Source organism: Patiria miniata, unplaced genomic scaffold, assembly GCF_015706575.1.
Source record: "Patiria miniata isolate m_02_andy unplaced genomic scaffold, ASM1570657v1 HiC_scaffold_7, whole genome shotgun sequence".
NCBI lineage: Eukaryota > Metazoa > Echinodermata > Asteroidea > Valvatida > Asterinidae > Patiria > Patiria miniata.
Window position 1 is genome coordinate 27,938,394 of NW_024037074.1, and position 13,711 is coordinate 27,952,104.

Sequence of the window (13,711 nt, forward strand, 5' to 3'; positions counted from 1 at the left end):
TGGATGAATTGTTGCCAAGCTGCCAAGAATGTTATCTCCAATTGAGTGCGTGATCAGGTGATGGCAATTATACAAACATGGCCTGTATCTTTTTAATTTTTAATAACTTCAACTGTTATCACTGATGAAGATCAGCTTCATGTGAGGAGTTGTATTTGTTTCCTGATCAGTGAAGTAACAAGGGTCCAAATTGCAGTACCAGGCAGGGAGGGGATATGTCCATTATATGTAGAGGGGGCACTCAATAGATTTGTAAGTTACCGGTACATGTATGATAACGATATTGAGCTGTTTTTGCTGGTCCTAGAGAGCCAGCCTAGTGTCCTCTTTCTACCTACATGTATCTCACTGACTGACTCACTGACTGCTACTTGTGAGTCGGGCAGTGCTATCATATAGGATTACCCTGTAATGCCAATGAATGGGCTAAATCCAGCCCACTGTGTAGACCAGTTGCATAACCAGACTTCTAGTGAATAGCAAGTTATGTAATCAATGGAATAGAACTTTGTGCGCCCTTGTACCACCAGCTGTACTAGATTTGCCTAGTGAGTCGGGCAGTGCTATCATATAGGATTACCCTGTAATGCCAATGAATGGGCTAAATCCAGCCCACTGTGTAGACCAGTTGCATAACCAGACTTCTAGTGAATAGCAAGTTATGTAATCAATGGAATAGAACTTTGTGCGCTCTTGTACCAGCTGTACTACGTAGATTTGCCTAGTGAGTCGGGCAGTGCTATCACATAGGATTACCCTGTAATGCCAATGAATGGGCTAAATCCAGCCCACTGTGTAGACCAGTTGCTTAACCAGACTTCTAGTGAATAGCAAGTTACATGTATGTAATCAATGGAATAGAACTTTGTGCGCTCTTGTACCACCAGCTGTACTAGATTTGCCTTGTGAGTCGGGCAGTGCTATCATATTGGATTACCCTAATGCCAATGAATGGGCTAAATCCAGCCCACTGTGTAGACCAGTTACATAACCAGACTTCTAGTGAATAGCAAGTTATGTAATCAATGGAATAGAACTTTGTGCGCTCTTGTACCAGCTGTACTACATGTAGATTTGCCTAGTGAGTCGGGCAGTGCTATCATATAGGATTACCCTAATGCCAATGAATGGGCTAAATCCAGCCCACTGTGTAGACCAGTTGCATTACCAGACTTCTAGTGAATAGCAAGTTATGTAATCAATGGAATAGAACTTTGTGCGCTCTTGTACCAGCTGTACTAGATTTGCCTAGTGAGTCGGGCAGTGCTATCATAAAGGATTACCCTGTAATGCCAATGAATGGGCTAAATCCAGCCCACTGTGTAGACCAGTTGCATAACCAGACTTCTAGTGAATAGCAAGTTATGTAATCAATGGAATAGAACTTTGTGTGCTCTTGTACCACCAGCTGTAATAGATTTGCCTAGTCTTAATGTTTTCTCAATTACCGGTATTGTCTTTCTGTATTTTATCCAAATTCTTAGCTCAGAAGACAGGAGTTGTGTCCTCACTCACAATGATTAGTTTGGTCACTTTTCAAGATGCTTTCTTGTTGGCATAAAATTCATTCCTAGTTTCTAGGAGCATTTGCTGTACATTGCTGTTCCACCCATGAGGGTGAGTGGAACTCAATAAATTCTTGTGCATACTGTGTCCAATATAAATATGTATGCCACACAGGAAGGCCGAGTGGCACGATGGGTGCGATAATTACAAATTTATCTTCCAGCAAACTTGACGTACAGCAAAAATAGAACACGGTACACACAATTTTTCAAGGGTTATCCTATTCATGTGCGTGCAGCAGAAATTGCGCACCCATCAATAGAATATTAATTTACTGTGTGCGGAATGCAGTGCGGACTGTGCAAATAAGTATGGTACCATACTTATATTGCACTATTGTTCCCATGAATTGACCAATCACAGTCGAGGCTTCAAGTTTGCTGCTTAAAGATAAAGTACAATGTACATTTTTGTCCTCAAATGTAATTTGACATTTACAATTGCAATGTTTTCCAATAAAGATAAGGTCCTAATCCCTGTTCTGATTATGTTTAGTTTGTGCAGGGTACACACTAGAATGTCAATAAACCAAATCATTCATTTTGATGAGTACCCCTGTTAAAGGGAATATACAACATTTGCAAAAATCAAAAAATAAAAGTACCAAGTTTTTATGAAATACCTTACTAGGACGTTGGTAAACGACAGTCTAAAGCATCCTGTAAAATATTGGCTCCTGTTGTGAAGTCATTTTCAAGAAAATGGTATTTTTGTATACATTTCCAACGGTGGTCGGCCGACCACCGTTGGAAAAACCTAACTATTTTTCAACTACTGCTCCAAATTTACCTTTTATTTTCAGTCCATTTTTTTTGCTATTGGTTACATAATCATGAACGGGTGCAGGCCAGCTAGACCGGTTCCCTTACCTTGCAATTTTCCAGCATCTATAAATTGATCCATTTCATCTTTAGTGGAGTCAGGGAACCAAACTACTTTAATTTTGTTGTTTTTCTTGGTTTTTCCAGCATTTTTGAACACAAAACTTCCAACATGTCAGTGTAACAATATTTGATCTATTATACTAACCCCTCAAATAATTCATTTCTGAAAATTACAGCAAAAGCCAATGATGTACATTCCCTTAATCTATTCTGATTACAATGTAAGTTTAGTTTGTGCAGGGTACACACTAGAATGTCAATAAACCAAATCAATTATTCCGATAAGTACCCCTGTTAACATGATAAATAACAGTTTTGGAGGATTACAATGTAAGTGGACTTCCACCTTTGGTCCTTCCATAACTCACAGATCTCTACTGACCTTTATCTGGAAAACTAGAAAAAGAAATATCCTTTGTAGCTTTGGGTGTCTGCCAAAAGACAATGTATCTTCCAGACTAAACAAGCCATCGTTTGACAAGTAAAACGATGGATGAGTCATGTTCAGAATTAGGTACAGCACCGGTACATAGTTCAGAACAGGAGTATACATGCGTGACAAAGCATTCAGTTTGTCTTTCACTATAAAACACAATTCAACAGTGTTTTCACATGGATGGGAATACAGTATATCACTGAATACATTTTTATGTGCAGATCGCTAACCTGTGCAATTGAGGTTTTTCATGTTTTAAGAATCATCAATAAATACCTATGCACATTGCACAATATGTTGCATCTTTGTAATGGAAAGTAGGCCTACTTTACACTATTCATAAGATGAATTTGCTAGGGTGATGTAAATCAATATTAGGTTTAATGCCCTTCACCGACGTATAAACACTGTATAGTACCCCGGTATATACTCAGTGTGTTACCTTCTGAGGGAAAGTTGGAAAAAAAATCACTCGGGTGGGACTCGAACCCATGACCTTCTGCTTTCTCGATCTGCCCTTGGGTGCTAATCCAACCTGATGCTACCGTCTGGAAGTAAGTCCTTCCCATCTAGCAATAGGAACAGACTCATTGAATGCTCTGCCACTCATCGAGTTACGGTACTAACTTTGACTGTTCGTACAGCTCGGACAGGTCTTTACGTAGCAAGCTTCTAATCCCAACCTAATCCTATGGTCAGGTGTGCATTAAAGTCCTTTCCACCTAGCCATAGGAAAATACTCACTGATTGCTCTGGCAGCTCTGCCACTCATCAAGCAACTAATTGGCTTAGTTTACAGCTCAGCCAAGTCTTTATTGGAGAAAGGTTCCAATCCCAAGCTAGTACTACCGTCTGGCATACATAATTGTAAGTCCTTTCCATCTAGCCATAGGAACAGACTCACTGAATGCTCTGCCACTCCTCAAGCATTACTAATTGTCTTATTTTACAGTTAAGCCAAACTGGAGCAAGGTGCCAATCCCAAACTAGCACTTCAGTCTGGCATAAGTCCCTTCCATCTAGCCATAGGAACAGACTCACTGAATGCTCTGCCACTCATCAAGTTACTAATATGCTTATGGTATTTTACAGCTCAGCCAAGTCTTTATTGGAGCAAGGTGCCAATCCCAAACTAGTACTTCAGTCCGGCATAAGTCCTTTCCATCTAGCCATAGGAACAGACTCACTGAATGCTCTGCCACTCATCAAGTTTCTAATATGCTTATGGTATTTTACAGCTCAGCCAAGTCTTTATTGGAGCAAGGTGCCAATCCCAAACTAGTACTTCAGTTTTGCATAAGTCCTTTCCATCTAGCCATATGAACAGACTCACTGAATGCTCTGCCACTCCTCAAGCATTACTAATTGTCTTATTTTACAGTTCAGCCAAACTGGAGCAAGGTGCCAATTCCAAACTAGCACTTCAGTCTGGCATAAGTCCTTTCCATCTAGCCATATGAACAGACTCACTGAATGCTCTGCCACTCATCAAGCTAGTACTTTGCTTATTTTACAGCTCGGCCAAGTCTTTATTGGAGCAAGGTGCCAATCCCAACCTGGTCCTACCGTCCGGCATAAGTCCCTTCCATCTAGCCATAGGAACAGACTCCTTGAATGCTCTGCCACTCATCAAGCTTCTACTACAGTATGATGGCAACCCAAACGTCAGGTACGTACAAGTTTGTTGGTCTTAATGACAGCCCAAATGTTTTGGTACGTACAATATGTAGGTCTTAATGGCAACTCAAATGTTTAGATACGTAAATATGGATTGTGAAAATTTGTGCTGTGTTTGATATAAACTGCTTGAATATGTTCATAGTCCCAGAACAAAGCTGGTTATTTTGTGACTTAGGTGTGACCTCAAGGGTTGAGACTTCAAATTGAAGAGTGTTAGAACATACTGTACCTACTGAAAAACGAAGTTAAACCTCTGGCTACTCAGAACTAGAGTTGTGATCGAGTCAGTCACAAGTTAATCACAAATCAATCACAAGTCCATCGCAGGTAAATCACAAGTCATAAGCCCAAGTCAGTCACAAGCGATACGAATGAGTTGCAGCAGACGTTCCTTTCATCCCGTGATACTTGTCATTGACTTGTGATTGACTAGATTACGTCTCTGCTTCAAACATTTTCCCCCTTGTAGAGTGTACTCTATTTTCACAAAAGTTGACCAAGTCTAACGCATTTCAATATCCCTCTTGTGTCATGCATAAAAAAAATGTTATGGTCTTCATTTGTAATCCAAAGGTCTGCTGATGGCATGACACCGGTCCATGTGGCTGCTACTTGGGGACGCTTTCTGGCTTTGCAACTCCTCCTGCTGAACGGAGGCGACCCCGAGTTGTGTGATGAAGATGGAGCCAACGCCACGGACTTGGCCAAAGAGAACGAAAACTGGGACTGCCTGAATCTCTTGACTTCATACCAGACAGAGGAGGATGAGGAGGATTCTCAACTGGACACATCTGTGACAAGTAAACTGACCTTGATTTGTTGTCACATTATGCTGTATATTAGGCCACGTCTGAATCAATTGGCTGCGGCTTGCTTTTACACATGCCGCTATGATAGCGCCTGATTGTCAGGTGGCATGGGTGGCTTGTGCGTAAGGTGCTCGCCTCTCACCACTGTGGTCCTGGTTCGATCCCCGGCTGCAGACCATAGTAGAATTGTGCGTTGGTTCTCTCCTGTGCCCCAAGGGTTTTTTTCTCCAAGCCCACCGGTTTTCCTCCCTCTGGAAAAATCAAACACTTTCAACCTCAGGCTGCGCTCCGTGGTCATATATAGGTCGTGCGGCTGGCTGCCAATGGTTTTACATGCCAGCCGCTCGACCACGTTGTAGTCGCGTCCTTCCCAATTCAGCTTCTCAGCTGCGAGCAAGGATGATAAGCCTCCCAAATCATACTTATTAAGTGTGGTACTGCCTGCTGTAGCCAAGTTATTTGTACGTGGCCTTAGGCAGAAAGAAACTAGGTAAAGCAGGATTCGAACCTCAGATCTCCCAACACATCAACGGTGCTGTACTAGATCAGCTACATGTATGTACAGTTTGCCCTATGTTGGTTGTTTTCCAATTTTTCAAGACAGGCCCTGATCCAAATGGGGGGGGGGGGGGGGTTTGAGAGTCAAACCCCCCCCCCTCCCCCCGCCCGCCGCTCTGACCCCAAAAAAATACCAAATTCTAACAATTATAGCAATAATTTAAAAAATCACATTCTGCCTGTCTGCAACAATTAAAAAAAAAAATTCTGACGGGCCTGACCCCACCCCCCCCCCCTCCCCTCCCCTCACAAAAATTCCTGGATCCTGGATGCATGGACTTGTGGTAGAGTGCAGGTATGCATGGTATGGGCTCCGTGTGTGAACAAGAGAAGGTGCTTTTCTACCACTTTGAAGAGCCAAGTGGATGTGACACAATCCCATGTTCATGCTGGTTTGTGCCCGTATAGCATCTCTGTGCCATAGCATCTCTGTATGAGTGTCTGGCGTCGTTGGCAATGCGTTCGAATGTCTCTCCTAAGTCGCCACCCCAACTCTCCCTTTCTTACCGTTAAGGAGGGTACTTGTGCATGGAGCTCATAGTGTTATGGAGGTGGAAGGTTCGAATCCTACTCCGGTCAAGTTCCTCATTAAATCATTTTAATCCTAACCCTCAAGGGTTCCCTTGAATTATGTCAGTTTCCCTATTTTGATTCATTTGGTCAAATTATGCTTAACTTGAGAACTTTCTTGGATACAAATTTTGTTTTGTCAGGGTATCTGAACCAGACAAGGAGCAGTTGTGATGTGCATCCTGAATGCAGCCTGGACAGCCATGACTCGACAGACTTCAATCACAACTCCGCTCACGCGTCCTTAGATTCTACCGGTTTGTTGTCCTACCTCCCAGATGTCTCGTCTTTCTCGATCTCTAGTTTCACTGAGGACAAGCCGCGGCCTTCAAGATCTTTCTTCCCAGATTTGGTCTCACGAACGGAAACACGGGGACAGGACCTTTCTGAGGAATCTTGTAGCTGCGTCAGTGAACCGGAGAGACAGAAGCGACTGTCCTTAGAGGGGAAGTCTAGGGGAAGCTTTGACAGTCATGGACACAAGTGCGAAGAAGCAACATCGCCGGTGCAGAAGCAGGGGTTGGGTGGTAATGGCAGCAACTTCAAGAGATGCCATGACAGAGGGTCAACTCATCTTGATCCAATGGACGGCCCTTCGGTAGCAGATGAAGATGGAGTTGGAAGTGAGCAAGATGAGGAACATGATCATGACAGAACTCTCTCCAACACGTACTTAGAGGAGGTACTCATGTGTGACAACTGCACTGGCTTGGACGTGACATCTCCTGACCACATATCTGTGTTCATGAAAGGCTCCCATAATGGTGATACGCCACCCCTTGATAAAACAATCGCCTTCTTGTCGGATCGACGATCAATCAGGCGTTCTGCTGCGGTGCTTAGGCAAACAGAAGTTTCCATTGCGAGCGAGGAGAGTTCAGCATATGTGACCTGTCAAAGTCATGACATGTCTGGTGTAAACGCCCAGCCATCAACAACCAAGAGGAATCCTAGAAGGGTCACGTTTAGTGATGAGCAAGGAGATTCCAGTAACTTGTTCCAACAGTCATCAGAAGAATTTGGCTTTGCTCATGCCAGACATGTCTCTCACGATCCATGCAGAACCACTGAATCCACTGCGGACTTTGACGAGTCATTAGCCCATACTGGTGAGTTGAGTGACTTACTGACATCAGACAATACTGAGAGTGATCTGCTGACATCTGATGAAAGTTCCCTCTTTCCTCCTTGCAACGGACCAAAAACAAGCAATCTCCTAAATGGATATAAACAGTCAGCTCATAACACCGTTTGCGCCGAAGGGTTCGAGAGACCAGAAGCTAAGGCTTTGGCAACTTGGCGGTTCTCATCCGGTCGTCCACCTTCAAGATTAACGGAGGATCATTCCACAACACATGAATCGCACTTTACAGATTGCAGTGAGGCCGACTCTGACACTGAACATGACTCGGTTGAGTACCTGTACCACGACGAAAACACCGGAGCCATGCTAATTGAGCGGCAGTGCCCATCAGCTCTGGGTACAAGCAGCAGCTGCCAGGACCTATCTTGCCTAAACTACAGTCACATTTCAACGATTGACGATACCGTCCTGTATGACTGGCGAGACTACCAAACAGATGAGGAGTGTGACTCGTCTCCACCGGCACCGCCGCCCAAGGAGCTGCTTGAATTGACCAACAAAGGGATCCGTGAGATGATGCGAAAGTACGGGGAGGAGGCAGGTCCCATCACGGCCACCACACGTATGGTGTACTTGCATCATTTGAACAAACTCCAGAAAGATCCAGATTTTGCTAGGAGGGCTGCGAGTAGACAACAGACATTTCAAGGTGAGATACACAAATCGTTCTTGTCTAGAGGTCTTACAGAACATCAGTACCTTCACGAACAAGTAGATCTTTGCATTTTCAGCATTGTCAAAATTTTACATGTCTTCAGCTTCAGACACCAACTGAAATTACAGAAAGGACAGAAATTTCATAAGTACATTTGTGCACTGTATAGCCCAACAGTGACAATTCCCATGCATGAACATGTACATATGTAAATAATGCATGACATTTGTATACAGTTGTAAAATTTGGTAGCGTTTGATCAACTGTGCAATTCCAGCATTCTGAAAGAAAGTGTAATACCCGTGACAGAGCCAATTAACCATGATATCAAAATGCTTCAGAAAATTATCCTTGACCATTGTAATCTCCTTGACCATTGCTAAATAATGGATGTATAAGATTTGTGAAATGTACCGGTATTTTCATGTGTATTCGCTGAGCTCTGAAAAGCTCCGTCACAGATATTACACAACGCTGGAATTGCTCACATACATGTGTACATTCTTTTACCCCGTAAGCAATATGCTACATTCGCTCGTACCCCCCGCCCTGCAAACAGGGCGCTGGGATACTCTGATGAGCTTCACAGAATCTTGTGAAGGAAGTGGCCTATGACCTAAAGAATCTGGCTGCAGCTGTTCAAGACCGTAGTTAGACAATGTGCGCAAATGCTATCCGAAAACTTCCCATAGAATTGCGCACATTCCATACCGGATGTGTTTTCTGTTTCATTGCGGACCATGTGGACAAAATTTTGAGTATCGCATATTGCAATCAGACCGTTCGTGATTCGAAACGGAGCCTGAGCGAGTGACGGGAATTGTAAATTTACAACGAAGAAGTTTTACAGAATTTCCTACATTATTACGCTTTTCAACGAGAAAAAACCATCTCTAAACTGGAATAAAAGAGTAATGAATCAGTCTTAAACGACCGTTTCAAACCTTGCAGAGTCATGACCTTGATGACGCGCAGGTCACTGGTCACGCAAAATCCAACCAATCAGAGCGTGAATTCATCAGAGTATCCCAGCGTCCTGTTTGCAGGGCGGGGGGTACGAGCGAATATGCTACACATTACTGTGAATATCAAACTGAACAAATATTTATAAAGTGACTGTTTATTAATTCATTATTTTTGGGAAGGATTCCGTTGGGAGCTTGCGGAGTATCTGAACTCCGGCAGCCTACCAGAACCCGAGCACCAGATGGCGCAGCAGGAGAAGCTGATGGTGGCGCCCTTCCAGACGCCCGACCCCTCACGCAAGTGGCGGGAAGGAACGCTCAAGTCATCCTTCAATTACTTGTTACTAGACCCACGAGTCACCAAAGACTTGCCAGGCCGGTACACACAACTCACCCACCTGGAGGCATTTCGGGTAATTGTCAACAGATCTAGGAGTTGGGAATTTGCCAGAAGCTTTTGTAGTATGACTTTGGGCTTCAGAAATTCCCTCAAAGTCCTCACAAGTCCATCGATAGTCATCCAAGTCAAGTCACAAGCTTTTTAATGTCCCGTAGGATCATTTGCAATGACAAGGAAAAGTATCTACTAATTTAATGACAGAAACCTTGGTCAAAGTGAAGATGAGGATGGTATGAAATATTCTTTGAAATCATTCCTCCTGAAATGGCATGATTCAGGAAAAAACGAACATTGAATGTGGTTTGAAAATAGGGTGCCCGCAAACACACTTTGCTACGTGTGTTAGCAACGGAATCCTCAATCCAGTCACGGGACTGGCCTTGAAAATGTTGCATATGTTTGTCTGTTTTCTTAAAATGCTCCAAACCTGGACTTAAAGATTGAATATTCTCAATCAGCTACATGTGATTCATTAATTTATAAATATGCCTTGAAACAGTTTTAAACTGGTTTCTGTTGGGCCCTGCATACACTGCCGCAATTTGAAAGTAAAGTTCAAAAGGAAAAAGCGCCTTGGTGGAACAGACTACGAACAAATACTTTTGAGATATTTACACAAAATATAGCTATATATACATAAGTTCATTTTAAATATTCAAAACTATACGGCATGAATCGCTGATTACGAGATGAGCAAAAAGCCTTTTGGGAAAAAAAATTGGGAAATTCCCAATCAAGAATTCAACTGCACTTCCCTGTATCTCTTCGTACCTGTAGTGTTGACACTCCCTGATAATTGATTTCATGAACCAACACCTGTCTGTCTTGTTTCCAGATGTTTGTGGCTGCCATATTTTACATTGGGAAGGGGAAGCGAGGTCGTCCCTATGCTCACTTTTACGAAGCTCTGTCCTCAACGAAGCCGGTTGATGAGGTCAAGGGCCAAACGCCGAGGAAAGCAGCCAAGAAACAGGTAGGTTTGACACAGCCACATGATGCCAGTGGCTTTTAGGGTATTGGCCAACCACATAAGCCACCCATGGCTGTTGCTACAAAGAAAGTCAGAAACCTTTTATTGAAAAAAAGAGGCGTATTTGGGTCATGTATATAAATTAGGGGTCCACTTTTTTCAGCTACCCGATGTCGCGCACTGAACCAACGAATTATAGCGTGCGTATGCGTCGTGTCAATGCTGGCGCGCTTTGCCAAAAAAAATGAAAAAAATAAAAAAAAAATTATAAGGGATCGCTGGAAAGGTCCTCTTTCGTTGATATCTTCAAAATGACAGCTTGCCAGAAAGAAAAATTTCACAGGGCGTTTAGTCCCATTACTACATGTATCTTGAAACAAGTAAGCTTTTCAACAATAATTACGTCTGTCACTTTTTGGATAGCTGCAAATGTTGGACTGTTCCGGTACCTTCAATGAATAAACCATTAATAGAATGGAACTGAATTCAAATGAAATGACTTCCTGTTTTCAGCCGAGTGCTAAGGTTCGTCACATCCTAGACATATGGGCAGCAGGTCTTGGTGTGGTATCACTTCACTGTTTCCAGAGTGTCATCCCTGTGGAGGCGTACACTAGAGAAGCTTGTATGGTGGACGCTATGGGTAAGTCTCATATCACAGGTACATGTAATATCTTCCGTCACCCAAGGAAAAAGTTCATTCAATGTACAGTTGGTAGCTTTTTAAAAAGAAACATCGTGTTCTACACGCAACCAACTGGTTCTTTGCAGAACCACTCTACTTCCAAGAAGAGATATCTTTCCACATGGAGTTACCCGCAAACTTTATAATTTATCTCATCCGCCATGCAAAGCTTCACATCATATATAGCTTTTTAAGAGTTAAACAAAGAAATTAACTTGAGCAGGGTTTGAACCTGTGACCATCAGGTTGCCGCTGGTGCTCTACCAACTGAGCTATCCAGCCCTATGTTGGAGGTTCCCCAATTTGTCAGTGTCTTTGTTCACTGGGCACAAGTCGGAAGCCAAAAGTCCAAAGTCACGATGCTATCAACACTAAGAATGTTGCAAACCTGGGAAATATGGCAACAGGGATCACTATAAGACAGGATAAGGCTTTTTATGACAAATTTTCATTACAAATAATTGAAAAGGGTACAACCAAATTAAATTTACAGTGCGCTCCCCTCAGAGTTGGACAGAAAAGACGAATAAGTAGCATGTTGGCCATCATGTCAATCGCAAGTCAATCATAACTCAATCATAAGTCAGCCACAAGAATAATCACTAGTAATAGAAAGTGAACCATGTCAAATGAATGCAGCTGCTACAGTTCAGTTGAATAGCTTGTTGCTGTGACTTCGGACTGGATGTCTTGTGATGGACTTGAAGCCTTGCCTATGGGCTCAGTGCACCAACAAAAGAGGGCACTTTTTACCACTTTTGAGAGGCCCTTGGACGGTACACACAGCGTGTGCGTACTGTTCTGCACTGGTTCGCACTCGAAGTACGCACGACTTCGTGAATGTGCAAAAGCTATTAGCCACAGCATATTGTACAATATCGTGTTAGCGTCGTCGGCGCTCGAATGCATTCGCATTCATCTTGCGATGGTCTCCGAGACTAATCCCCGTCCCCAATAACTTTGGATCATTCAAAATACGCAGTGGATGGACCGGGAACCGGTCTAGGTCTCCTCCAACTCTCCTTCTCTGGCCGTTGAAGGCGTACTTGTGCACGGAGCCCATAACACAGATTTCCAGATGCGTATCACTGTCAGACACGCAAGCATCTTGTCACAATTAGAGACCATGGAGAAGATTGAGGGATGTTCCAATTTTTTCCTTTAGGTTGTGTCCCGAAAAAAATTGGAAGGCTTAAATTATTAAGGTTGAATTTGAATGTTTTGAATATAACTGCATTTGCATTTTTGAAGAAGCCTTTGGTTTTCATTGTCAGCAAGAAGAATGAAGCAAAAATTAATAAAATATAAATTTCATTCACTTGGGCATTACTCATACAGTGGAAAGCCGCTATACCGAACATCGCTATACAGAACATTCGGCTATATCGAACATCATCTTTGGCTCCCGGTCTTCGGCTTCCAAACGTTGTTGTTGAAAAAGTCAACAGATTAACAAAAATACCTTCTGGTGGTGCATGTATTACACACTGTTTGGGCCACTTTTAATTCCCGAACATCAAACCAACCATGGTTACATCATGTTGGAATGTTGAAGAGTGATAGATGGCTATTATTTCCCCAAGGAATAAAAAGGGAAAACCATCCATTGCTAAAGTTTTGTGACAACTCCTCGTGTGGCGGCGGGATGTGAGAAATACCAGTTCAGTGACTTCACTATCGGTCTAAAGAGGGTACCGGCGGTTCAAAATCGCTATACCGAACGATCGTTATTACGAACACTTTCTGTGGATCCCACGATGTTCGTTGTAGCGGCGTTCCACTGTATATAATTTGTCACTTGTTTACCTCTCCTAGGTCTATCTCGGCTCACAAACATTAAGAAGGGGGACTTCTACGGCCCGTCTACCGCGCTGCCTGCTCGCAAGAGGAGACAGATGGGTGTGTTCCTCCTCAAGAAAGCTTGCCAGATCTTCCTCGTGGAGGGGGAACGACAGATCCGACCTGCAGATATAGCGCTGGGACAGTGAAACAAAGAAAGCACCTGAGGAAATATGCCAAAGACAAAAAAAAAATTCTACATTTGTGATTAGTTAAAGTTTTGGACTACTAACAGAGTGGTGTAACTTGACTGGTATTTGAATCTGGTCATTAAAGGAAATAATGCAAGGTTTTAGCTTTGAGAAATTCTTAATAACCGGCAGGTCTTTCTTTGTTTGGGGTTTGATGGGCACTTCAAAGCATATCGGATCGTTTGCATGTCATTCATTTTGTTCGCTTCCAATAATAACTCCGCTCAAATCCAAAGAAGAAATCTTTAAAAACCTAACTTGTCTAATTGTTTTTGGGAAAACAGTGAATAAAAAAACGTGCACAACCTTTTGATCACAAAACACGATTTTGTCCGTATCATTCTTTATTTTTCAAAAAT

General features: G+C 42.9%; 1 protein-coding gene across 2 annotated transcripts in view; it reads left to right on the forward strand.

Annotated features, from left to right (window-relative positions):
• LOC119718911 overlaps positions 1–13,428 on the forward strand; it is a 43,159-nt gene extending 29,731 nt beyond the window's left edge. Inside the window, exons 1-8 of one of the 2 annotated variants that reach the window (XM_038188343.1) lie at positions 14–57; positions 4,403–4,555; positions 5,140–5,366; positions 6,647–8,296; positions 9,448–9,680; positions 10,503–10,640; positions 11,151–11,280; positions 13,138–13,428. In XM_038188343.1, coding sequence (XP_038044271.1) covers positions 29–57; positions 4,403–4,555; positions 5,140–5,366; positions 6,647–8,296; positions 9,448–9,680; positions 10,503–10,640; positions 11,151–11,280; positions 13,138–13,310 — 2,733 coding nt within the window. In that variant the 5' untranslated portion in view covers positions 14–28 and the 3' untranslated portion in view covers positions 13,311–13,428. Of the gene's footprint in view, positions 1–13; positions 58–4,402; positions 4,556–5,139; positions 5,367–6,646; positions 8,297–9,447; positions 9,681–10,502; positions 10,641–11,150; positions 11,281–13,137 lie in introns of those variants that run through there. The other variant, XM_038188342.1, reaches the window with a different exon arrangement.
• The last annotated feature ends 283 nt before the right edge of the window (positions 13,429–13,711 follow it).